The sequence below is a fragment of the Stegodyphus dumicola genome, chromosome 6, assembly GCF_044657685.1.
Source record: "Stegodyphus dumicola isolate Sdum_Otavi_A_Nest chromosome 6, ASM4465768v1".
NCBI classification, from domain to species: Eukaryota; Metazoa; Arthropoda; class Arachnida; order Araneae; family Eresidae; genus Stegodyphus; species Stegodyphus dumicola.
Genome location: NC_140773.1, coordinates 83,924,125 through 83,951,922, shown reverse-complemented (window position 1 = coordinate 83,951,922; position 27,798 = coordinate 83,924,125). Strand labels below are relative to the sequence as shown.

The window sequence follows — 27,798 nt, the reverse complement described above, 5'->3', positions numbered from 1 at the left end:
AAGATTATTACCAAGTCTTGATTCAAGTAAAAACACTTTTAGCTTTTCACAGCTTGCAGGCATAAATATAATCTGTAAGTAATATAGTACAATTTAATGTAGTATAATAATAAAAATAGTGATTTTTTTGAATGAATAAATTCTGAGATCTAAGAGTTCAGTCACATTTTAAAACTTCTTGGGTTTAGAATTAGCCAATATAGAATAGGTTCCTCTTTCTATACAATATCTTTATTTCCACATTCCTTTTTCCATATTTTAATAATTTTTCTGATGATATGCTGTGAAGAGCTTGTAATATTAATACTAAAAAGTTCAGAGATCTATTGCAAAAGTTAAAGATAAATCAAAGCAAGAATGCCACAAGTTATATTAAAAGATTCTGTTGTTCCACCTACAGAGTAAAAATTAAAGCAGATGGCAGTTCGTGTTTTTCTGTTCTTTGCATAGCAAAAAGGAGACATGTTGTGTTTGTTGACTGTAAAATTATTAAATAATTTCCATTTGGCATTAGGAAGAGATATTTCGTGATTGTAAGAAGAAACAAAACATAATATTTCTCTTAACTATGCAGAAAATGTTATGTTTGAATGATGTGAAAATTTCATGATAGCTGTAGCGCTGGAATATAATCAGAAATATATTTCGTTCTCAAATACAGTTCACTTCCATTAAGTATTGTTTCAACATAAATAATAAATTCAGTTTTCTTACGAGTCGCATTAGTTTTACCATATAATATTAAAAATTAAAATAAGTAATTAAAAAGTGAAGCATAAAAATTTAATTGTATTTAAATATAAGATGAATTTCTTCTAAAAATTCATTTTATATTAAAAATAATACATAGTGCAGAAAATTAATAAAAATATAAGTTTGATAATCCAGAAGCATCCAGATGCATATGAATGACTAAGGAGCCAAAATTAGAGAATTGCACTATTAAAGATGATACATGATTTAACAGTAATTTATTGATTTCTGGTACCATCATTTTATTATTTCCTTACCACAGGGTTTCCAACCTTTCTGTTCCTAAGAGTGCATTCTAGAATATCTGTTAAACATTGGGCACCATGTACTTTTTCAAGGTTAATTTATAGTTGGCTAGAGTTAATAATGCATGCAGATAAAAAAAAAAAAAAAAAAAAAAAAGAGAGAGATCAGTCACATTTTGCTTTGTGCTAGTATACAATTTCTATTTCATTAAACTCTCACATAGAATTTTATTAAAAACTGAAACACTTTTATTGTGATCGCACAGCGGATGCCCGCATACATAAGGTTGCGAACCCCTGCCTTACTATTTAGATAGATCTACCATGATTATTTTAAGCCAGTTGTTTTGTATGGATAGTTGATAGCATTTAAATACATATAATAATAAGTCAGTATTTTCTTTTTAAGGTGAAATTTTTTTCTTTAGAAAATCAAAATTCACCTAATCGCAACAAAGAAAGTATTAAATGCAAAATAAGTTATAATAGTTTAATGGTATATATTGTTTCATTTAGTTCTCAGCTGAGCAACTTACAAAGACAGACTACGTGTGAATTAGAAGGTGACTGCTGCGAAAGTGAAATTTTGAATAAATTAAGTCATTTATGTAAGTAATTGCTTTCTATGTGTGATTAACATATATGTTTTGACATATTTTTTTATTAAATTACACAAGCATGTTGTTTATTTTTGAGAGAAAATTTTGCTATTTTTCTGTTAATGGAGTGCCATATACCATTGGATCTAAGTAGATAGTGGCAACCCTGTCGGCATATAAAGCTTGATGAAAAGGAGAATTATTTTTCATTAAATGAATATAGTATATGTAATGTTTAATACATGCAATGCAAAATTTGCGAAATGCTGTGATTTTTTTTTTTTTTTTTTTAAGTGAAAAACATAGCTGTGTACATGAGGAGAACAGATGTTGTTATACATACAGCATTCTGTTTTTGCTTAAAAAATTAGAGGAATTGTGCAAATCTGGTATTACGTACAGCTTCAGCATTGCACATATTAAACATTTTATATATTATCATTGCTTAACTGTTTACAATATGATATAAATAGACTACCACATTTGACAACTGCCTCTCCATTAACAGAAAAGTAGCAAAATTTTTGTCAGGAAACTTATTAAAAGGATTTATGTATACTTTTTTTTTTTTTAAGTTTCTAAATTGTTTTGGATCTGAATTAATTTTGGAGCCATTTTTTCAAAAATTTATTGTTTGTCAGGGGGAAAAAAAAAGTTGCAACTTAGTCTTGGAAGTAATATCTGTCATGTTTACTGTAGGTACTGGATAAGCGCTTCAAAAAAAAAAAAAAAAAGAAAAGAAAAAAAGAAAGATGGTACTGTTTTATTTAGCTAATATTAGTACGTTTTACCAATTTATGAGATGCTTTAAAATGTATATGGACCAAATGATGTAGAGTGAATGAAAGAAATGGTCATCTGTAGTTTTTAGACCTATCAAATAAGCTACATAAAGGAGAATTTCCTGCCTCAAGTCTTTGTGATTTTGCCTTATATTATTGTGTTGAAGTATCATCTACTGAGTTTCATTACTGAAGAACTGTCCTTTTCTTTAGGATGCTTCAATTGTTCTTTACAATGCTTAGCAATATAATTTTCACCAGATTTAAATATAATCTTATTAAATTCACAGTATAATATATTTCTCATGGTTTATTAAATGCACAAAAACACTTCTGTGAAATGGTCGTTTTAGATAGAGTTATAGAAGAGTCCTGTATAGTGTAACAAGTACTTATTAACAGGTTTAAGTTACACACGGACATTGCATTTAACTTTAAGAAAATTACAGAGCAAGAGTCTGGTACAACCTATCAAGTGGGACACTTGGCTTTTACTGAAGTACTTCTCTGGCTACTCACCAGAGGGCAGCCTTTTTGTCACAGTTAGTCCAACAGTTTATGTTAAGGGATTGGTTACAAACTCCCCCTCTGGCTCCACTGACATCCCGGCAAGGAGACAGAACTGGAGGATTTGGGAGCTATTGTAACATTGTCTCTAGTCTCAGGTTTTTTTTTTTTTTTTTTTTTTTTTTTTTTATTATTATTATTATTATTATTTCCTGGGCATGGGGACCTCTCTTTGAAGCACTGTCCGGAACCACAAGTTCTTGATTATTTCGGGAATGCAAAGTAACTTTTGGTGGTCTACCTTTCTTCCTAAGCGGAACAATGGGAGAAGTGGACAAGTCTTTGAAGGGTGTTAGTGCAGACGTATGATACGTTCCTAACGGTTCTGATGGTTTATGAAAGCTTGAAATGACATAGGAAGTAGGTGATTTCTGTGTCATTACCAAGTGTGGACTGTCACGCTTTGGTATGAACTTTGAAGTCTTTTTGTTTTTTGCATTCCTAATGGGATGTAAATTGACCCATAACTTATCACCTGGTGAATAAAACACTTGTTGCCTTCCTTTATCATATTGCTTTTTACGTTGATCTTGCTTTATTTCGATACGCTCTCGTATGTGCTTTGTAATAGTTGCGAATCGTTTAAGATAAGGGGTGATTTCAGGAACAAAGTTATCATTTTCAACCACAACTTTGAAATTGGGAACAACGTCGTCGACAGTCCTCAGCTCTTTTCCAAACATTAGGAATGCTGGTATATGGCCTGTAGTGTCACAGACGGCCATATTCATAGCGAAGCGAATAACTGGGAGTTTTGAATGCCAGTTGTCATGCGCATCTCCTACTAGGATTGCAAGATGAGGTTTTAAGTCTATTTTTCCGTTCCACAGGATTTGACTGAGGAAAGTAAACTGGTATCAAGTTTTGACTTATTTAATGTGCAGCAAACTTGTCGCATGACTGCACTGATAAACTGGGCTCCGTTATCGCTAATGATTCTTCGTGGGATACCATGCCGCATGAATGCTTCTTCGATGGGGGTTATAGCGCAGTCGCGTGCTGTAGCTTGAGAAAGAGGAAATAATTCAACCCATCGCGTAGCTCAGTCTTTGACAATGAAGATCTATTGTTTTCCAGTGTGAGTTTTTGGCAGTAGTCCAAACAAATCAATAGGTATGATCTCAAGACATTGAGAATAGACAGGGGTTCTTAGCATTCCAGCTGGCTTTTGTAATGATTGCATTCAGAACAGCTTTTCACATAGTCGGATATATACTTTTTCATACCAGTCCAATAATAGCGTCTGGCAATTCGTTCGAATGTTCCTTCCTCTCCATAATGTCCAGCTATTGGGTCATCATGGTGCTTTTGCATGATGGATTCACGCTCGGCAGTTGCAATTACTAACTGGGCCTCTTCTGAATCAGAGTCAGGAACATCTCGGTAGAGAACACCTTGACCCATTAAGAATCCCTGTTCAGTGCAGTTGGCACATTCTTCAGTTTTCTGAGTGGATTTGAAAATTTCTATAATCTTTCTTAAGTTTTCATCTTTAAGTTGAGATTCACGCATGTCTTTTGGACTTCTTGTGGGCATGTCCACTTCAGATATATTTGAAATCTCGCAAGGTGAAACTTCATGTTCGGAGCTTGGAAAGGACAGCATGTCAGGGATGATGTTTGCCTTTTCAGGAATGTATTGTACTTTTAGGTTGAAAGACTTGATTTCAAGCGCCCATCTAGCAAGTCTTCCGGTTGGAGGCTTAAGGTTCAAAAGCCATTTCAAAAGTTGATGATCGAATGCTATAGTTACTTCTGATTCTTCGACATAACCACGAAATTTCTTCAGTGCCCAGACTACAGCGAGGGCTTCTCGTTCAGTCATCGAATAGTTTCGCTCAGAGAAAGCAGTCGGCGGGCATATTCGATAGGGTGCTCTTTAGACCCTTCCCCTTGAAGAAAAGCGGCTCCAAGAGCATAATTGCTTGCATCTGTTCGAAGAATATACGGTTGAGGTCCATTTGCTTGCTTCAACACAGGAAATGTTATGAGGCAGTTTTGTAAAGTTTCAAATGCTTTTTGCTGGTTGAAACCCCATTCCCATTGGACTTTCTTCTTTGTCAAATCACTAAGAGGTCTTGATATGTCCGCGAAGTTTTGTGTGTATCGTCTAAACCAAGAACACGTTTGAAGGAAGGATTGGAGTTCCTTGATGTTTTGGAGAGGTAGAATTCTCTGGATCGATTCCTTTTTGTGTAATCCAAAATCCCAAGTATTTGACACGAGAAGAAGCAAAGTGGCACTTTTCACTGTTTGCGTACAGTTTGAAGAGCAAAAGCCTTTTGAAAACAGCTTTGAGATTGGAAAAGGGTTTCTCAAATGATTCTGACAACACGATTATGTCGTCCAGATAGGTGAGGGTTAGGATGTCCTCAAGTCCATTGTGAAAACGGTCTATCCATCTCTGGAATGATGCTGGGGTATTCTGAAGACCAAAGGGCATTCGTAAGAAACGATATGCTCCGAAGGGACACACAAATGCTGTCTTGTCTTGATCAGCAGTATGAACCTTCACTTGGTGATAACCTGCACGAAGATCAAGGTTTGACATGAAAGGAGTAGGTTTTTCCTCATGTACCAGGTCATCCATTCTCGGAAGTGGGTAGGAATCTGGAACTGTAATCGCATTCAATTTCTGGTAATCATGCAAAGGCACACTGTTCCATTAGGTTTCGGTATTAAAACAACTGGGGATGCATAAGGGGATTTGCATTCTTCAATTATTCGTTCAGATAAGAGCTTGTCAATTTCTTGCTTTAAGATTACTTTCTTAGCAGGGTTCATTCCGTATGGTGGTACAGCTACTGGGGGATGGTTTTCAGTTTTAATTCAATGTTCTATGAAAGGTGTTGCTTCTCCCCCTGGTTTTAAGATAGTTGAATATTGACTCAATAATTCATTTAATTGTGATCTTTGATGAGCCGATAGATGTTGTCCTTCACATTCTCTTAACAGTACAGTGTCAACTTCCAACGTGCATTCAGTTTGCTCATTGGGCTCAAAATCATCGTCAATAAACTTAAACTTTTGCTGCATATTATCATGGTAAAACCAACAATGATTTTGCAGATCTAAAACAATTCCAGCTCTTCTAAGAAAATCCAATTTTAAAAGTGTCCTGTTACCCTTTGCTGAGGGAAGCGCAAATAAAGTTATGCGGAATGATCTTCTTTCAATGTGAATGTCTTACCTGGGTCATGTGGACCTCTTCGTCCCTTTGAATACCATTGGCAAGAGTGACCTTCGTAGTAGTTTTCTTAAATTATGATCCTTGTTCTTTCAAGAGATTATATAATGTATCTCCCGCTATAGTGTGAGTAGCACCAGTATCAGCACAGATAATTCCCATAAATCCGTTCATTTTTACTCTTAAAAGAGTCATGTGAGGTGTCTCTACAGACACTGTATGTAAGTTTATTGCTTTGAAGTCGGCTGATTCTTGAGCAGGTTGGACACAGCCTTAACGACGTCTCATTTTCCACAACCATAAAAATTAACAGATGGTCGATCTTCTCTCATGCCAGAATACCTTGTTGCTGAATTTGTAACAATTTGAGGGTTATTTTTATAATTTTTAAGACCACTACGATGAGACAGCTTTGGAGTGTTATTACTGATGTTTCAACTCCTGATGTTTTTAGCTTCTTTATATAAATCTAATTTATCAGCCAGTTGAAGCGGATCAATGATCCACAAAATGTTCTCTATACTCAGAAGGGGACCGTCTTTTAATTTGGTCCGGTATCATCAAGTCCTTTAACTTCTCAAAAGTATTAACTTTTAATTCGCCAATCCAGCCATCAAAGAAATTTCTCAAATTGAAGTAAAAATCTCACCATGCACTATCAGGACTTTTGCGATGTTGCGAAAATAACTGTCGAAACTTTTATGCACTTAATTTAAAACGCTTTAAGAGATTTTGTTTGATGTTGTCATAATCTTGTGCATCACCAGCAGATTCCTTTGCAATCAGTTTTGACATGTCAGTAGGTAACAAACCTAAGAGATACACTACCTATTTCCTTGAGGTATCTTCAAAATTGTTAGTTGCCTTTCAAATAAAGTGAGAAAAAGGCTCATGTCATCACTTTTTGGATTAAAGTTTAAAGTTTGTAATTGTAGCTTAGGGATATCCGTGTCAGTGAGTTTCAAAGCAGATACAGAATCATGACTAGCACCTGAACTAGCTGCATTTATTTTCAATTTCTCAAGCTCGTGCTTGCGTTCTTCTATCTCTTTCCTTTCGTTATATTCACATTCCTCACGCCATTTTCTTTCGTTAAATTCACGTTCCTCTATTTCTTTTTGTTCCGTAATAATGCTAAAAAATATATCTTTAGTGAACTCTTCATTATATCCCTTACTCGTTAAAATGCCATCCTTAATATCAACTGTTGTCATTTGTTCCATAACATTCACACCAAGTTCGTTTGCTAGAACACACATATCTTGTTTACGTCCTTTAGCAAAAAATGACATGATGATGTGTTTCACTTAAAATAAATTCTTCGATGAAAAAAAAACACTTTATTGTGGCATTAATTAGAAGGTTGTAATGAGGTCACCTTACCCAGAAACGGTTTGTAGTAATTTTACTATAGAATGGCACTATACTGAAGTTAGTTGTATCAAAAGTTACACAGCGTCAAAATAATATATAAAAAAGACTCTCTTCCTTAAAAGAAAACATTTTACAGGGCTTAGAAATAGCATAGTTTAAATAACATTGATAAAATTCTTTTCCGTTAATTATTTCTATTCTGAAAGAACAAAATAAAACATTCATAGCTAGCAATACACTTATGAAAGTAAAAGAATTACACACATCTGAAACGTATATCAATCAGTATTAAAAAAATAGCATTTTGCTAGAAAGAATCTTACGCTTCTTTTTAATCGTCAAATATAAACAATTTTCAGCAATGTAACCGGAAATGCAAGAAAAAAATATCTTTAAATAAAACCATTAAGGAGGCAACAGGGTAATAAACATATCATTGAGCCAGTGGTTCGTCAAGTTAAGCTCAAATCGAAACTGTTTATAAGATTGAATACATTCAGTATATTATAATAACAATTTCTAATACAGAATTTTACTCTTAAAATGCCTTGCTTTGAATATATTACACCTTTTTATGTTTTACCACATTTACCATTTCGAAACAAAACTGAATGTTATGATTATGCAGTTCTCAAGCACTCATTATGTGTAAACAAAATGAAAGAATTTCTTAATCACTTCAAAATGATACAATATTCATAAAAGATATACATATATACTTTAAGAACACAGTAAAGTATTTTTATGTTTTCATGTTTAAGTATTTTCACGTTTTCAACATTAAGGGTTTGTGGCACCAGGCAGCAGAATTTAGGGGAAGCAAAATTTTTTAAAGTTCAGAAAATAAGTGAACGACAGAATTAAGGAATGGCAAAATCTATAGAATTTAAGAAATCACTGAGACATAAAATTTAGGGGCTGCGAAAACTTTTCAAATTTAAGGAAACATTTGGCAGCAGTATTTCAGACATGCAGAGAGATCAGGCTGCAAATGTTTAGTATGGTCCCTTTATAAGCTTTGAGTATGTGGGGGAATTTATTTATTTGGTACTCAACCGTAAGCATGTGCAGAAAATAGATGTAAGTATAATAAATAACTAAAATAATATGCTTCAAGCTTAACTCATTGTGCAAATAAGACAAAATTTTACAGAACACTATGTCTTTAGTTGCCAATTTCATAGTACATCATCAATAGTGTATAACTGACATTAGGGCTAAGCTTTATGATAATAAGCTACGAATCTGAAAGTGTTCAGATATCAGAAACAAAAAAACAAAATTTTTCAATTAATGGAATTTGTGGAAAAGTACTGAGAGGTGGCAATAAATGAAGATGATAAAGAAGTGGTAATGAATGAAGCTAATAAAACAAGTTTTTCATAGCAGTGACAATGCCCAGTCATCAATCAGCTAACGAGGGTGAAATCTGTAGCAGGGTTCTAAATCATGAAAATATCGCTACTAATTGTGAAGAAAGTGACAGAGACGTTGTTGAGAATGAAAAAATTTCGATTGAGAATTTAGTGGTAATTCTTCACACAGCAAATGCATGCAGATCTTGAAAAATGGAACTTCGTAAATGAACAAAAATTTATATCTGTGTATAGAATTACAGAGAAGGTATTAGCACAAAAATGAAGCAACTTAAAGAATTTACATTGAAAGAAATGTTTTACTAAGCAAGTAAATAAATATTGAGCTTTCGAGAAAGGATAAATTTATTAGCACAAAAATGAAGCAACTTAAAGAATTTACATTGAAAGAAATATTTTACTAAGCAAATAAAGAAATATTGAGCTTTTGAGTGAGGATAAATTTTGATTCCCTTAAGGTCATAAATGCTGCATTAATTCATATTTTTAATTTTATAATTTGTACGTGTCATTTTACTAAATTTATACCCTATATCCAGAAAAATCCCAAATCTGAAATTGCAAAAGTCCTGATGAGTTGAGAGCTCTGACTTTGTATTGTATAAGTTCTCCCCCCCCCAAAAAAAAAATAAGTATATTTTTATTTTATTGATGATTTTATTATTGATTTATGATGAAAAAATTTACTAAGATTATATATATATGCATAATATAGTCATCATAATTTTCTGTTTTCCAATGATCTACAAGTTTGTGAAGTTCCTTCTTTGTAGAAACTGTGCATCTTTTTTTCTACAAAGAAGACTGTTAGTTTTGAACAGCTTCTATGGAATCAAATTTCTTGTCATTCAAATTCCCTGTATGGAGACCTGAATCGATGAAGATTTGAAGGAAGAAGAAGGTCTAAAGAATGTGTTTGCAGAGTGATTTTCGATTTTAACTGTTTCAATTTTTATATCACATGAATACTATTTTTTTAATTACTTTGAACAGGCAACATCTTCATTACATAAAAGGACAGCTCTTATCACAGGCTTTATTATTTCACTTGCTTGAATTTTGTTCCTTTTTCATTTATGTTTCATTTTATGTATAGGATCATATTTTCATCACCTCTTACTACTTAATATACGAGTAACTGTTTCCCATGGCATTAGAGCAGATAAATCTTTCATACAGTGCAGCACCCATGTATTGAGCTTGAAGGAAAGCCTAGCTTTTTATAAATGGTGAAATGCAGATAAATTGTCACTTTTAAGTTTATCTGTAATCTTCTGACTGAAACTTTATATTGATATTAAAAAAATGCTAGTCCCCCCCCTTTAGGGTGGTTGATGACATTTCAGTTGTAATAGCTGTGTAATTTATATTGTGATGATAGCGATAAGGAGCACGTCTTCCACCCGCGTTGCTGCTGATAAGTGCAGCAACCCTAAGGAGAAGTTCAGAACAAGAATAGAGATCAGCTGTCGAGGAAAAGTACGTATGTTGGTTCCTGAAATAAGACTATTTATGTGTGTGTGTGTAATTACATCTGGTATTAGAATATTGAATATGATACAGACAATGAGGTTCAGTGCATACAACTATGGTTTCTACAGTATGCTTAACAATGTAGGGATTATGTCATCAGTGTTTCCCAAACTATTGATATATGTAATAATATTATGTCCCTTTTATAATTTTTATAACACTGATTACCTCTCTTAAAAAAATGGATGTATTTTAATAACAATCAAAATATATTTATTTTTCTCTTTTTTTGGGGGGGGGAGTGACACACACAAATAATAAGAAAAGAGAAATAAAATTATAATAAAATATAAATAACATTTATTTGGATTAATGAGAAGGATGAAATTGTTTGTGCTGAGATGACAGATCATCGTAAATTGGTTCCCTGGTTTTTTATTTTAATCTGAGATTCGGTTCCATGTCCAATAGTTTATTCCTTCAATTGCTCTTCTTCTGCATGCAACATGTCTTCTGGCATGGATGTCGTGTTAATGTTAAACAGATATCTTATCCTTTCAATAATTTTGTTTAAATCAGGGAAATAGTTTTTCAAGCCCACTTGCAAACTCTTTAAATGCTGTGTTATGCATTTCCGAGTATTGGCATCAATTTTAGTAGGCGAATTTGTTATAAACTCAGGAAGAGAGAGAAACGAACTACATCTCAATTACCAACTCTCTTTTCTCTCTTTTGCGATGGAAGGCATTCACTTTATCTTGAATGTGAAGAAATTTCTTTGCCTTCTAATCATAAGTTGAGGCAATTTGAAATAGAGAATATGTCTGCTAAGTATGCTAGTTTACAAAGCCATTTCCAGTTTTGTAAACAATTTCTCAAACCTATCATTAAGAAAACAATGAAGTTCATGTCTAAATTCAAACAATTGATTTAGAATTTTTCCTCGAGATAGCCAATGAACATGGGTATGAAAAAGAAGCCGAGTATGTTTACTTGCCATTTCTTCACATATTTGCAAAGAAGTCGTGCATTCAAAGGACGATTTTCAATGTAGTTAATGATTTTCACACTTTCATCCAGAAGTTTCAGTAGATCAGTAAGCATCTTACGTGTTGCCAAAGGCCTCTTTGTGTATGCAACAACGTGTGGACATGATAGTCTGACCATACTTTTTGCTCCATCTGTGCTTATTCCAACACATCTATGCCAATCAATTTTTTTCTCTTATATAAATTTATTCATAAAATTAAAGATATCTTCTCCTATTGTGTGACCTAATAAAGGCTGGCAAAATAAGTCATCATGAATTTCTTGATTTTTTTTGTATCTAACTAATGCTAAAAGATTTTCAAAATTTGCAATAACAGTGGATTCATCTACTTGAAATGCATAATAATGATTTTGAAAAATATCAGGTAATAACATCTGTTTCACATTATTAGACATATCAATGATTTGTCGATGAACTGTATTATTCAACAGAAGAACGCAGTCAAAAGTTTGTTTCGCTCTATCTCCTATCAGTACTTTTGCCATTATCTTGGCTGCCGGCTTGATTAAAATTTTGCTAATGGTCTCTGCTGCACTACATTTTGCAATTAAAAGCGACACATGATACGAAGTTTCTGGCATTTTTTTATTGTCACCTCCTGTCAGATCCGCATTACTTTTGGAGATTGATTTAAATCCTTAAGTTTATTTTCAAAAAAATCTGTGGGCTTATCTTTGTACTGATTACAGTTTGTCTCAAAATGGCATTTTAAATTGGATGGTTTCATGGTTTCATTTGATAAATTTTCAAAACAAATGACGCAAAATGGAATAGGCTTGCTTTCATCTCCAATCCATAAATAAATGTAAGATATTCTTTGTCATACTTGCGAGTTTCCTTACTTTTTTCCTAACAAGTTCTTTCAAAATTGAAGTTGATTTGTCATTAATTTCATTATTTCCTGTTAGTGGATTGTTACTATAATCATTACTTTCTTTCGGTGTAGTAGTTCCAAATTTCAACCAGCGATCCATAACCTATGTTAGGGATAAAAATTGTATTTTATAAAAATTGCCAAAATCAGTAGGACTTACTAAAGCACATAACAAAGATTTCCTATAAGAAAAATTGCACAAAAGCTAAAAATACACAGGTACCTCGAAAAGCCACTAACTATTAACGAAGCAAGATGTCTCTGTGACAAAGTGTAGTATATTTCTGCCATATCACACTGGACCATGACTTGACTCGTGAGAATGTAGAATCAGGCACAATTAAACACAGTGCAGTGCATATCCCCACAAACTCCGATGCAATACATACCCCTACCAAACTCTTCCCGTACACCCAAGGGTATGCATATCACACTTTGGGAAACACTGGATTATGTTATAAATAACCATAGCATAGAAAATTGCCAAGAAGAAACTATTGTAGCCTCACATGAGAAAATTCTCAGTCATATGTATGTGAATTAGATTTGAGGTGCAACAAACAAATTTAGTTGCTTTTTGTCTCATAATTTAGGGAATGTTAGAGGTAGATTTGGGCATTATGTGATTGAAATAAAAATAGATGTTCTGCTTACTATATCTTTGGCTGTCTATCGAGGTGATCAATTTTTTTTACGTTGAAAAGGACAACAAAAAATTTAAGAAAAAAGTACAACGTAAATAAATGAAACATTTTATTAGTTCAAACAAAAATATACTAATTATGCTTACATCCTTTCACTTATTTAATTAAGCGAATATTTTTTCATTGAATGAATATTTTTTGTCAATATATCATTTTCTAACAGTATATTTGAAATTTCGGTGCAAGAAATATCATCATACTAAATTTTACAGTAAGTGCTGCAGCTAGAGTATCAACATTCAGTCCTGATTTCTCACTTACTTGTCCAAAAATCATTACCATTGAAAAAACTTTGCAAATGCTAATATAATTTTATTAGTTTTGAATTTATACTTCAGCATTTTTCAATACTGATGTGCTAACAAAAAATACAAAGAAATATTTTTATTTTGCTTCAAGCTGTATATTTTTAAATTAGGGCTGCCAGACAATCAGGAGAATGAAATTCCCTGACTTTCCCAGGTTTTCCAGGTGTGTTTCAAGAAAATTCCGTACTATCCGCATAGTGCACATTGGCTGTGGTGAGGGCAAATTAATTGTAGTACCACTTGAAAACAAAAAAATTTGTTAATTTCATATAACTTCATATGATTATAAAAATAAGAATGAATATATATATATGATTATAAAAGTAAGAATGAATATATATATATATATATATATATATACTCGCACACATGCATATATATATATATATATATGCTTAGGGGATTTTATATATATATATATATATATATATATATAAAATCCCCTAAGCATTACTTTTATTACTACAATAGGAGTTGTTTTCTCCACTGAGGATTGAGATTAGAATTTGCCCAATCGGGATTTAAAAATATCTTCTGCAGACATTTTGCAGCTAAAGGAAGAAAGAAATCTATTTAATGATATTTAAAAATAAATTCAAGTATTTTGTATTTATATAGCAGCATACATAAATAAAAAATATAAGCATTAAATTTCGTAATGGTATGTCATATTATTGCTAGAATTAGTTTCACAAGTATGCCAAAAAAATTGCCGGAAATTTGAAAGTATTATTAACTAATAGTAAATAAATTTAGAAGGAAGAAGACACATTAAATGATTTATGTATTTTGGCAAATATCGATATATTAAATGGTTAGTCTAGATGATTGGCTGCTATTTATTTTTATTTTACTGCAGAGTGACAAATAAGACATTTAAGAAAGAAGAAAAGGTTTAAAAGATTTTTGTTTTATACGAGAATGGAGGGAATTTACTTTTGTTCATCATGCATTGCAAATGCGCATGCGAATCTCTGGATTCTCAAACTTACTGGAAACTTGTTTTGCCTTTCTAAAAGACAATCTGATTGGTGCTGCGAAAATTGCCTCTACACTAGCTGTCTGAATGATGCTCACATGATATATGATTCCCCACGAATGTGATCACTTCTGACGTTGGCATGAAAATCACTTTTTGGGGTATCTCAGTATGAAATGCTCTGACTTTTCCCAGTTTTTCAGGTAGTATAGCAACCCTATTGAATTCATTAGAAAGTTTTTAAAAAAGCTATAAGGTATTTCTCCCACCTTCCTAGCGTTTTGTAGTGGTTCTGCACGCTGGGCCAGTATTCCAGAGATCTGTGGTTCGATTCCCACCGAAGGCAGTTGCTAATTTTTCATCTCTCTTGCTTCCAAAAAATTCTAATGTCTCTACAGTGGCGCCCAAACTAAAGAGGTGTTGGATGATGATTCTCCTCACCCAGGATTTGATGATTGGGTCCCTTAAAAACCCAGTCGCCCTTTAAAAGGGGGAGTATATAAGGTATTTCTCCTGCTAGCATGCCTTCATGGTGTAGTGGTTCAGCATGCTGGGACAGTATTCCAGAGGTCTGTGGTTGAATTCCCAGCGAAGGCACTTGCTAATTTTTCATCTCTTTTGCTTCCAAAAATTCCTAATGTCTCTACAAAGATATCGTTCTTAAGTACAAAGTTATCGCTCTTAAACTATCTTCATCTGTTTCTTATTTCTTCCATAGTTCAAGAGTTAAATAATTCCAGTTTCCATGCATTAAAAGGCTTCTTAATTGTAATAAAGTTATAGGTTTTTTTTACAATTTTTAATGCAACCAACAAAATCCCTGAAAACAGGTGCTTAGGATTGTAATAATCCCATTATTATCACTCAAAAATCTTGATTTAAAATGCATTTGCATTTTTCCCCTTCTTGTTTTGAAATTCGTACAAATGCTGTTAGTTTTGTTAAAGTATTGGCAGTTTATTAAATGCATTTTAAAATTTTAATCCTTTGTGCATTTTATAGAATTTTATCAAAACACATCCCCCCCAATTCTCAATTCATCCCCCCTCTCAATTCCCTTTGAGTAAAATATGTTTTTTAAATGATCTCAATTTGAATCTTCCTTCAGTCTTATATTTTTTTATTTTTTATTATCTTCCTAATATTGTTTTCTGTCAGTTTAAATATCTATGCAATGTGTATGTATCAATGTTTATATTTGTTATATCCATAAAGCATGTGAAGGTAAAAATCCTGGTCTCGTTGCTATTTGGGAAGAAGAGAAACAGCGGAGGCAAGCTGATAATGATACCTCACAAATCACTCCAGTGCCTAGCCAAGGTAGGTATAATATAAGGCAATATAAACATAGATCTTTTTGATTTTTTAAAGTGTTTATATTAGGAATATGTTGATATAAGTCACAAGAGCAAATGGTTTAAAATTGCATGGAATAATTATATTGCATTGTCCTTGCATATCTCATTTAGTTGTCTCCAGTTTGTAAAAGAATAATTTTATATTTAATTTAATCACTTTTAAAGAAAAGTATATTATATGAGGGCAGTTCCAAAAAAAACGGTCTCCTGTATTTTTAGATATACAAAGAACCGTTTATTTTCTATAATTGCTACATTACTTTAAAGATTGAAGAATGCTTTATTTTTCAACATAATTGCCATTTCGGTCGATGCATTTTTGAAGACGCTATGGCAGTTTTACAATGCCCATGTCATACCAGCTTGCCGCCATGCCCTTCAAGAAGTGTTAAGGAGCTTCAGGAGCATCCAGAGTGATCCTCTGATCTTTACGCATGAGTTCCTCAACTTTCTTGATTGTCTTGTCGGCAATTGACGGCTTCCCACTCCTTTCTTCGTCATGAATTTCAGTACGACCGGCTGTAAACTCTCTACACCACTTGCGAACGTTTTTGACATCATGCACGACTGTTCATACACTTCCGTCAACAGGCGGTGAATTTCAACTGGTTTAACGCCTTTTGCGTTCAAAAATCGAATAACTGTGCGCACTTCACACTTGGCGGTAACGTTTATCAGGAGCTCCATTTCGAATGGCTGCCAAGCTAAGACTGAGCATCCGAGCGAAGCGCCTGTGTGCTTATGTGGTAGCGGAGAAGGCACCACTCACAACAGTGTTGCCAACAACCGTATTAAAACTTTCTCTATGTCCCCAAAAAATAGGAGACCATTTTTGGGGGGATTGCCCTCGTAGTTAAAATGTCAAGCTTTTGCTTTTCTGTTTGAAAAATCATCATCAAGAATTGCATAAAAATATTTAATCTAAGCCTTGTTCTTCGACATCAAACATATGCTGCTTATAAAACAAAGCATATTCTAGGGCTAAATTAGTTTAAACTTTAAAGGTGATAAAAGTGTATTGAATATATTTGAAAATAAAGTGCAAAAACATTAACAAAATAACATCTTGCATGTAAAAAATAGATGATTTTTCTTGTTTCTGTTATTAAAATTTCCTTATTTTTAAATGCTGTGTTTTCTGATTCAAGTGCAGTGATGGAAGAATATTTAATTTTCCTAATGTTTTGGTACTTATATGTTATTGCAGCCACTTTAGTGGAAGTCGCCATACTTTCAGAATATGCAAAACTCTGGCAGCCATGCACATAACCGTTCATAAGGCAACATGCTCATAACAATTCTTCAGCCAACAATGTTGTCATTTTTTATTCTTTCTTTTTGTTTATTCTGAGTTCCCATAGTTTTTATTAACAAAATATGATAAATTGCAGTAAAATTTCTGCAGGAATACAGAATTTTGATGCAAAATTTGTACAGGAAACAATGAGGAGATGCTTGGTAGATAGCCAGTATTACAGGTTTTGCGCAATGCTAAATCTGTGCAATTCTCTGAATTTTTTTAAGTGAAAACAGATCGCTGTGTATTTGGGGAGAAGAATAGCACGAAATATTACAGAATGATTTGGATATGAATGTAAATTATTATTTTTTTAACATATCACATAATCTTTATTTGATAATTAAATTTGTATTTTAAATTGCTAAAGTACTTTTCATATTAATTTAGAAGTCAAACAAATTTAAATTTGCAAATATAATGCTGGTTTTTGTTGTTTGACTTCTAAATGAATACTTGTTATTTTATATTAATTACTTTTCATATGTTTATAACGTTTGCTGACTTGTGATAAATATCAATATTGTGAGAATCTTAAGTCAAGAACACCATTAACTTGCACCCAATAAGTAATTTTTATCTTTTCATCCATTACAAATAACCAAATTGCCTCAAGGTGGTTGTATTAATATGTAAGTACCAATTTTTCAATTATTCTTTTTGCTTCTGTTATTAAGCATAATTTAAAATATCCATCTTATATTATTTCAGAGAGACGTGATATTATAGAAACAGAAACCGAAATGTTTTACAAAAGGAGATTAAGGAAAATTTTAGAAACATATGAAAAGCAGTAAGAATGATTTATGTTTCTCTTAGTGCATGTTTGTTAGCATTTTAGAACAATGACAGAATGGTATCATGCGAGAGCTATCGAAATTCTTTTTGAAATATGAATAGAAATATTTGTTTAAGGTAATAAAGCATTCCAATAAATTTTCATGCTGTGCTTTAAAAGATATGAAAAGCAGTAAGAAACTCTTAAAATTGCCCTCATAAACTGATCTCTTTCTTTGAACACCTTTCTTCAACAAATCATCTATAAATATTTTGTTTAAATGATCCTTTTTCCATATTTAAAATAGTGTTTAAAAATTCTAGTTTAGATAAATTTTAAAAAGAGGGGAAATTTTTTCCCTTGAAGTTATTTTTTACTTTTCACCTAAAATTTGAGATGTGAATGTGTTCTTGTCTGGATAATTTTAAGAATTCCTATTTATGCTAAAATATTCAAAATCACCCTAAAATTATGCCTTAATATATATAAAAGATATGAAAATGAAATATTTTAAACTTTTTCTGATATCAGCATTTTAACTTAAACAATCGTGTGAAATCTAAAACTGTTACAATAGTGTTAGTTACATTTCTGTATTACACATGTATCTCGTGTCAAAAAAGGATCAAGTAGATCATAGAGAACTTAAGATGAATCTCGTAAGAGTATAATAACGGATGCTCATAAAAGAAAAAAAAAGCCAAGCATTTTTACACTTTGTTGCTTAATATGAGAAAAAAAAAGGAAGATAATACATAATTTTCTCACAAAATTAACTGTTTAGAACATGCATCTTATATTTTAAATAAGTTTAGCATGTACACAAAACAATATCATGAAAATCACTTTATTTTTAAATAATGTATATTATATATAACTGCAGTTTCATTTGTGAATTAAATATTAGCACTTAATGAAATTGAATAAGGTTTAGCATTTGAATGTTTGAAATATGTAAATGAATTAACTGTGTCTAATCATTTCTGCAATCTAAAAAAGAGGAAAATTGCAAAAATTCTTCCTGAATTTTTCCTGTGTGAAGGATAGATTACAAAAATTTAAGTTATGTCATCTTATTTGTTGTAGAAGTATTTCATGTGAAGTTTTGAAAGCTAAATTCATTTGCCAAAAGTAAAATAAGATCAAGCTGAAACAGTAATTGAGAAAGTGATTTTAAATGCTGAGTGACATGTTTATCCAGATGATAGCTTTTTAGATTTCTGTATCAAGTGGAAGATCTAAGTCTCTATAACTTCAGTAAATACAGTTATATTACCATAATTTAAGAAATGCTCCATTAAGACAATTCTTTAAATTGAAAGAAGAAAGTAGAAGGAGATTTGTCTGAATAAATTACAGATTTGTAATATTTCTTTTAACTGTAGCTTGTGAATGTCACTTTTATCTGTTTCTGACATTAAACAGATTTATGTTATCTGTTATAACATTGGCGTGCTTAATCATATTTTGTCAAACAGTTTTCAGCATTTGAAAGAAAGAGACTGGCTTTAGAACACTCTATTGAGAATTTTGTAAAAAAAAAAAATCATTATCATTAAGTACAAGGTGTCTGAAATGGAACTATCATGCTACCAGATTAGAACCATCAATTACTTCCAGTTCTGTTGCAAAAAGTCAGCTACAGAATGCCACCAAATCATGTGTATAGCTTTAGGTACTAATGTTGTATCATATGACACTATGAAGGTTTGGTACCAAAAGTTCAAAAACAAGGACTATGACATTTAAGAAGCAGAGGGCTCTGGCCGCACTACTGATGTTGATGAAGCCCGCCTGTGAGAACTTGTGGAAGAAAATCAGTATGTAACCACTCAAGAACTTGTTAAGGAGTTAGACATTAGTTTATTATTACTTTTCTGTTGTTTGTCTTTATAATGTAATAAATTTATTGAAAATACTTCGGTTTTATTATTTGTATTTGAAACAGTATTTAAATGTAGTTGTTTATTAAAAAATTATTAAAGATTAATGTTATAACAAGTTGTTAGCCTTATATGAATACAAAAATATTTTATATTGTAAAATTTTAACTTAATAAACGACTAATTTTTTTAAAAAATTTTTTCATTATTTCTATAAAATGCAATAAAGTAATAAAACTACACAAAACTGTGATAATTTCACAAAAGTCACATTTATAGGTATATCAACTTATGTGGCCTCCTTTATCACAGCCTAATTTAAATGTGGCTTCTTATAAGGTTCCCCACCTCTGAGTTAGATGTTAGGGCTATGTCCATTCGTGCTATGCATCGCATAAACTTGATATACAATTTCAATCACTGGGTGCTGCATGGGCTGTCTCAGGTAGATAAGGACAGACATGTTCAGGCCTGCACTAATCAGGGTAATGCAAGACCGCATAAGTCTGCATTCACCGGTTGGACTCTGTATGGACTCAAGTGGGATCTTTTGCCACACCCACCATATAAAGCCCCTACTACCTTTTTTTCACATCTGCAGCTCCATTTGCTGGTGCTACCTTTCATTCTACACAGGATGTCCAAAATGAGGTCGATCTGTTTTTGACCGCCAAGTTTCTGGGCCGATGGCTTTGAAAAACTACCAAAACGTTGGCAGAAAATCATAGATTTGTGTGATAAATTTAAATTACTATCCTCACTGTAAGGTGTACAGCTCTCATTTTTTTCCTAACTTTATTAAGAATGTGTTTTAGTGGAAAACCTGTGTTACAGCCAGATATTTAAATAATTTTTTAAATATTTATGGAAATATTATTAGTTATCAGATATAAAGAGTATAAACTAATAGAAATATTAAATAAAAATTGGAATTCTATTTTTTTAATTATTTTATTTTAATAGTAAAATGTATGGTGAGTAGGAAAGTTATTTGCATAGAATAATGAGGTATGTATTGAAAGTGTTTTCTGAAATTCATTTGTCCTCTTTCTCAAAATATTGGGGGGGAAGTTGATATTGGTATCATGGTTCTTGAAATGTGATTCAAACTTAATAAGCTGTACTTCCTGTAAGTACTTATGAGAATTTTCACTATATTCGCCTTTCACTTTGTTTTGAAATCATATGCTGAAAGAACAAAAACTCATTTTTAAAGATAATGAATATTCTGAAAAAGATGTTAGAAATCAGAATATCTTATTTTATATCTATATTTATATCAGAAAATCTGAATTTTAGTACTATATTTTATTACATATGCTTTGAAATGCTTGCTGTATGTATGCTTGCTTTCTGTATTTAGTTGCAAAGATTTCAGTTGATTATTTTCTTTACATTTCTTTCCAGTGCAAGATTTAATTTTGCTGATACACTAAGGAATAAATGCACTTCAGGTAATGCAGTTTTTCTCTGTTTTTCCTATTCTATTTAATTGCATTGAAGCTGGTGGAAAACTCTTCATTTTTATATTTATGCAAGGAAAGTAAATTAATCAATTTTCAATTTTAAGAATTTTAATTATACTTTTATGTATTCATTTAAGAAAACTTAAGTGAAAATTATACCTCATTTCTTCAATTCTAAAGCATGTTCTTTAGTTTAAATGCTGCCAACAGTAGAAACTAGTTGATTTTAAAAGAATCAAATAGAATGCTAAAATTATGTCTACCAAATATTATTTTAAAAATCATTTATTTATTAACAAAAATGTGTTTCTATTTAAATTAGTAATTAAAAAAGCATTGCTTTGTAAAATTTAGCAATTCAAGTGGAAAATTTCTAACGATGCCACACTAATTAATCACATTTCTAATGATGCCACACTAATCACATTTCTAACGATGCCATTAATTCTGAGAAGTGTCTACCTTTAGCAACAATTATATGAAAAAATAGATCATCTTAGAATCAAAGAAATATGATATTTTATAGCATTTAATATTATATAGCAATATGGTATTTTATAGTATTTTTAGCATTGCTGTGAAGCTATTTATTTTAATTGTTTCAAGATGTATGATGTTGGAAGTTATCTTCTGTATTTTCTTTTCCTCATAGCACTAGAAAATCCTGATATCATAGGCATAGGGGTTTCAGTTGGAAAAATCTATAACTAATATGACTGGGCTGTGAATCAGTGTTACAAAGTTTTTATTTCAAACTATGGTTATATTTCATTTACTTTAGATCATTAGATCTTTCTGCAGTCAATTTTTACTTGTGTATATGTAGAGAGAAAGGGGTGCTTGAAAAACGTTGTTCCATTTTCCATCGTTCTGAAACATTAAGGATGGGATATTCAAATCTTTAAATACAATGAATCTTCCAAAGAAATTTAAAAACTTGAATGTTCATGCTTTTTTTTTCACCATTTAAAGCTTCAAATTCTAACATAAAAATCTGTTAAATGTTTAACTGGAAACTTTATAAGAATTGCTTGTATTACTATTCAGAAGAAACATTAACTAAAAAAAAAAAAGAGAGAGGAACAGAAAACCATGTTTTCACAATCATGCTAGGCTTAAAGTGCATAAAGAAGATATATAGTAAGTATTCCAAACTTATGTGACATACGCTTGTCTCAAAAATACAGAAGTATTAGTATCAAAATCGTAAAAACAACCTTGTATTTAGCGTAAGTATAATGAAACACTCAATCCATTTCGAGGGCAGCTAAAGGTCCCTCCTCATCAGGAGAAAGAAATACCTAGAAAGAAAGAAAATAAAGGAGAAGGAGTCTCAGAAACACGTGGTCCTTATCAACACTGCACGTGCTTCATTATACTTACACTAAATACAAGGTTGTTTTTACGATTTTGATTGTCACATTAGCGTGTTTCTCTTCTAGTCAAATATTAGTATATTTAAACAGCATTTTATAAACATAGTACAGGGACTGAAAAAGTTATTAAAAGAAGGTAATGCATCTGCCAGGAAAACTGCTTTCCAATTACATTCTGCTGCGACAAAATCTGAATTTATCCTGTGCGCAGGGCTAACTGCAAAGTATTCAGTTCTGCTAGAACCTGTCGCTAATATGTTACAGTACAAAGTTTAACTATACTACAATGTGTAGACCACATAAACAGAGTTTTAATGCTTGTAAACGAACATAGTAGAGCAATAGATGTTTTATGTCATGAAATTCTGTATTTCGCAAGTGCTATGACTGAAAGTATTGGCACTGAATTGCAAACACCTAGAATTGTAAAACTGCGAAAACATCCCTCAAATCCTCCAGCATCTACAGCTGATGAATTCTGGAAAAGGTCTCTTATTATCCCATATCTGGATTCCTTAATACTATCACTGGAAGAATTGTCCAGCAATAATTTACCAGCATTTCGTTTGTTGTTATTACATCCTGTAGCTATGCTAAAGATGCCAATGCAAGAATTTACCAAAAAATTTTTATAATTTGAAAAATTTTGTTAGTGAGAGAGAACTCTGGAATAATTTCTGGAAAAAGAAGAAGCTGGAGATCGACAACATGAAGGAGTTAACTGTGGAAGATCTGGTAAAAGAAGCAACAATTCTTTCCCAGAAACGAAACGTGCTCTTCGTTTAATCTTTGTCTCAACCATGTACTATGAGTACTATTGATCCCTCAATTAGTACCCTGTGCAGAGTAAAAACTTGGTTGCACTCTACAATAACAGAGAATCGCTTAAATGGGCTGTGTATGTTAAGTGTGTATCGAAATCTTGTTCAAGAAACAAGATTATAAATAGAAAAAGAAGTTTTAAAATGATTTAGTTCAGAAAGCTGAAAAATTGTTGTAATATGAATTAAAGACCAAGTAAAAAATGCTCAGAAGTCTCTTTATTTCTATCTCCCATATTTCAATGATCTGTTTAAACTCATGTATGCCAGTTTCATTATTTATTTGCTCATTTTTTTGACTGTAGCAAAGCATGTGAATGCTATCCTGAAGGAAAGCTGTCTTAGAGAATTTTCTGAGGTAAAATCATTCGTATTCAATTTATAATACATGAGGAGGAAAAAAAACCCCAAAAACACTCATGCAGCCAACCAATTAGTTCACTTTTGAATCAAATTAGTGGTGCTCAGCAATTTTATCTACTCTACCACTGATGGTGTCATATCGTACTTTTGTTTTCTCGATCTAAGATCGTTTGCACCCCCTAGCTCCGATCCAAGCTACCCCATGGATGTGAAGATTTAATTTTATTTGTGCTGATTCTTTAAATATATTTCTCCACTGTCTAAGTGTGCTTTAAATTGAATAGATTCTAGAAAAATATTTAAATATTTAAAGGAAAATACAGTCAAATACCGAAAATCCACCAACTCCCGAAATCCGCGTTGCCTCTCAGAATATAAACATTCAGTTTATAGGTTCCGGAAACCGGAACATTGAGTATGAAATATTGAAGAAAAAAATACTTACTGAATAATGACGTCATAATTACCAAATAATAATGAATCAAAATGGAAATACCAAATTATTGATATAAAAAAGTTTAAAAAAATAAGATAAAATAAAAAGAAGTTTTTCCCCCTCTAATCTGCATCGAGGTAAAAAAGCAGATGATTCACTGAACTTTTTGTTCAAGTTCACGTTGTATTTTCTGAGCTTTGTTTTTTCATTTCACGAGATTTTTTAGTGCTGCCTTTTTTTATCCAGATATTTTGTGGATAAATTAAGAATATTTTTAATTTCAGCCCTTTTTAATACAATGACAGATAAGAAACGCACTTGTGATTTTACCACTTGCAATGCTGAAAAACGTAAGCACGTTGCATTGACAGTAACACAGAAAGTGCAAATTCTGCAAAAGATGGAAGCAGATGCTACTCCTCGATTTATAGCAGAATGGTATGGAAGTGCGACACGATTGTGTATGATGTACGGAAAAATAAAGAAAAGCTGTTGAAATTTTACAACAGTGATTCTAACACCGGAATCCGAAACCGGAAATCTTTTCATGAGGCGAAGTCGGCAAACCTCGATGCTGTGTACATATAATACAATAAATAATATAATCAATTTATATATGTAATAATAATTTAATGTATATAATAAATTATTGCAACAATGTATATAATAATTTAATTAAATGTATCTAATACGCCTTATTCATTTTGCACTTTCAGTCTGAATACTATGCTTTATCTTTTCTGTCCTGAAATCCGCAAAGTCCTAAAATCCACACAACCTTTTGGTCCCAAGCTTTGTGGATTTCTGGAATTCTACTGTATATTTATTTGACTGTTACTCAAATTTTTTTTAGTAAATAATATTGAAAAAATGAACTTCAAGATTCAAGAGTTTTATTTTTATATTCTGTTGGTGTTCTTCTTTGTAAAATGCTTTCATATGAAAAGTGTGAGAGCTGTAAATTTTTCATATATTCAAACATGATAAATGTATGTTAAAAAATTTTTTCTTAGATCAATAAAATTAGACATTAAGAAGAAAAACTTTGAACAAAAGGTTCTTGACTACAAACTAGAATTGTTAAATGGAAATTAATAAAGATCGATGCATATGATTAAAATCAATTAATAATCTTGTGTTTTTAGGCATAGTAAGTTTCCCATTACTTTATAAAACATCAATAAACATTGAAATAAAATATTAACCAAAGTATATTTGCTTTCTAATTTGTATATTTAATGAAACTTGCCTTCCTTTCTTAGTTATTAACAAATATATTTGTTTTATTTCATATAAGTTTAACAAGTGTAACAAGAAAATTGTATTTTTGATCAAAATTCCAAAGTAGCAATTAAATAATAAATTAGTTCGTCTAGCACTATAGGCAGAATAGCAAGTGTATTTAATGAATCGTAAATAAATTGAAATTTGAATTTAAGAAATTTCTAACTATTGCAGAATATTTTTACTTCAAGCTTGAAAATATGCTTATGTGGCTTTAAAGCAAGTTGTACTTAAAAACTATGCATTTCAATGCTGTTACAAATCCTCTTGAAGTAGTTCTAGTAACAGATACTTTGTTCTGAATTCTGCTTAAAGTGTAATCTTTATTTTGTGTATATCTGTAGTTTGTGTCTTAGATACACACCATATATCTGTTTCTTTTAAAAGCTGAATATGCACTTGAAAAATGTGAACTTTTGCATGGTTCAATCTTTTATTGTGCCCTCAGGGGCTCACTCTGTGAATACAGATGTGGCAATACTGAGGTACCCTCGTTCTTCAGATTATCATTACCTTGGTGATATGGGTGTCGTGATCCTGGAGTCCAAGTGATCTATTTTCTTTTCCCTTCCCCCCCTCTTTTCTTAATTGTATGCTTCTTTTCTCCCTTGTGTCATTTACAGAGGATGTTGCTCAGTATAAGATGCTGTAATAACTCTCTTCTCTGTGGCTTACCATGGTGAGAAAACTGCCTGCACCTATGAAGACTGATGCAGCTGGCAATGAGGGTCATGGTTGTTTAGGGGTGAAGTACTGTCCCCAAGCCATTGCTTTGGCTTCTGCTTCAGTCCAGAGGGAAGACACTTAGTTGTCACCAATAGTGTCAATCAGCTGGCCACTAGTACTTGTGTCAGTGGCTTGGGAGTAAATTTTCGGGAGTCCTTGCTTTTAAAAAGCTTATTATGGGGCTACAGGTTGCATATAAACCTGATTAGCCTGTAGCCGCAATCTGTTTTCCCTTGCAGTCTGTATGTTGGCTGGGCCTGCTGCTAGCTTTATTTTTAAATATGGATTCTCAAAAAACCATTCATAAACATGATGAAAATTCAGATGTACTTAAAAAAACTAGAACTAAAGCAAATGCCAGTGACTTATGCCTTGACATATATCTCCATTTCATCCCTAGTACTGGTGAAGAACTGAGGAGAATATCACCATTTCTAATTCACAAATACATAGTTGCTATAGCAGGAAAACCAAAAAATATTAAGTGTATGCGATTTGGTAACCTCTTAGTTGAAATAGCACAGATTTGATGTTGGTTTTTGAAGAGGAAATTGTTTCAGAGCTTCAAGAGCAAAATGTGGTGAAAGTATAGTTTAGGGTACCCCTTGGTGATTTTTGGCGGTACATGGATACCGATTTTGTGCAATTCTTTGACTCATTATTTTGGCCGCAAAAATCGCCGCTACAAAAAGCCAAAATAACAAGACAAACAATTGCCAATGGTATCCATGTACACACCGACTTATTTTCACTTAAAAAAAAAAAACAAATTGCACAAATATGGCATTGTGCACTCCTTTGACTTTATCCATGTACACTTTGACCTATTTTCACTTAAAAAAAAATCCCCAAATTGCACAAAAATGGCATTGTGCACTCTTTTAACTTTATCCATGTACACGTCCAATTATTTTCAATTAAAAAAAATCCCAGAATTGCACACTCTCTTTACTTTGTCCATGTACATATCGATATATTTTCACTTAAAAAGTCAAAGGAGCACCGAATTCTAGAATATAGGCAAACAAAAAATACATAATCTCAATAAAATACATTTTAAACCAAACAATAAAATAACATAAAAAAGGAAAAACATGTTATACATTTAAGCACTACCAAAAGCAAATATTCACTTAAAGTCAGTTTAAGTGAATATTATGATTTTGGAGTTCGCTTCATACACCCAGAGCCACGTAAAAATCAAAATCATACTCAAATGACTTTTTTTCAAACCAGGTACTCTTTCTGATCTAACGCTTCACATAGTGACCATCTGAACTTTTCTTCCTACAAACCCATTCAAATCCATCTAAACGGTTTTAACACTCACCACGAAAACACTTACAGAACATCCCCTGATTAAAAATTTTCTAGAGTCATGCACCCGATTACGTCGCAATAGGGTTTCCATAACATTCAACTACTCAGGCTACCATAAATGAAACAACAACTTGGCGATAAATCAAACAACAACTTCACCATAATACTAGGGGTACCTTAAAGTCTACTCTACCCCAAAATGTATATAGATCTGAGAGGATACAGTTTCATACAGATGGTCAACTGATCTCTGCCAAGCATATCATATTTAAGTGAAGACTCCAGATTTACCAAAAAGCATAAAACTAGGCTACTTGCATTGTCATGTTTGTCTATGTATACCAAAACCACTTTGGTGTTTCAGTTGGCAGCAGTTTGGGCATACAAAGACTATTGCATATACATATTGTAACAATAAC

At 32.1% G+C, this 27,798-nt stretch overlaps 1 protein-coding gene across 1 annotated transcript in view; it reads left to right on the top strand.

The window, feature by feature from the left end:
- PolZ1 (DNA polymerase zeta catalytic subunit) overlaps positions 1-27,798 on the top strand; it is a 160,590-nt gene that overhangs the window by 21,669 nt on the left and 111,123 nt on the right. Inside the window, exons 7-10 of the mRNA XM_085818620.1 lie at positions 1,515-1,606; positions 15,487-15,591; positions 17,638-17,719; positions 20,995-21,041. Of these exons, the coding sequence (XP_085674746.1) occupies positions 1,515-1,606; positions 15,487-15,591; positions 17,638-17,719; positions 20,995-21,041 (326 nt within the window). The remainder of the gene's footprint in view (positions 1-1,514; positions 1,607-15,486; positions 15,592-17,637; positions 17,720-20,994; positions 21,042-27,798) is intronic.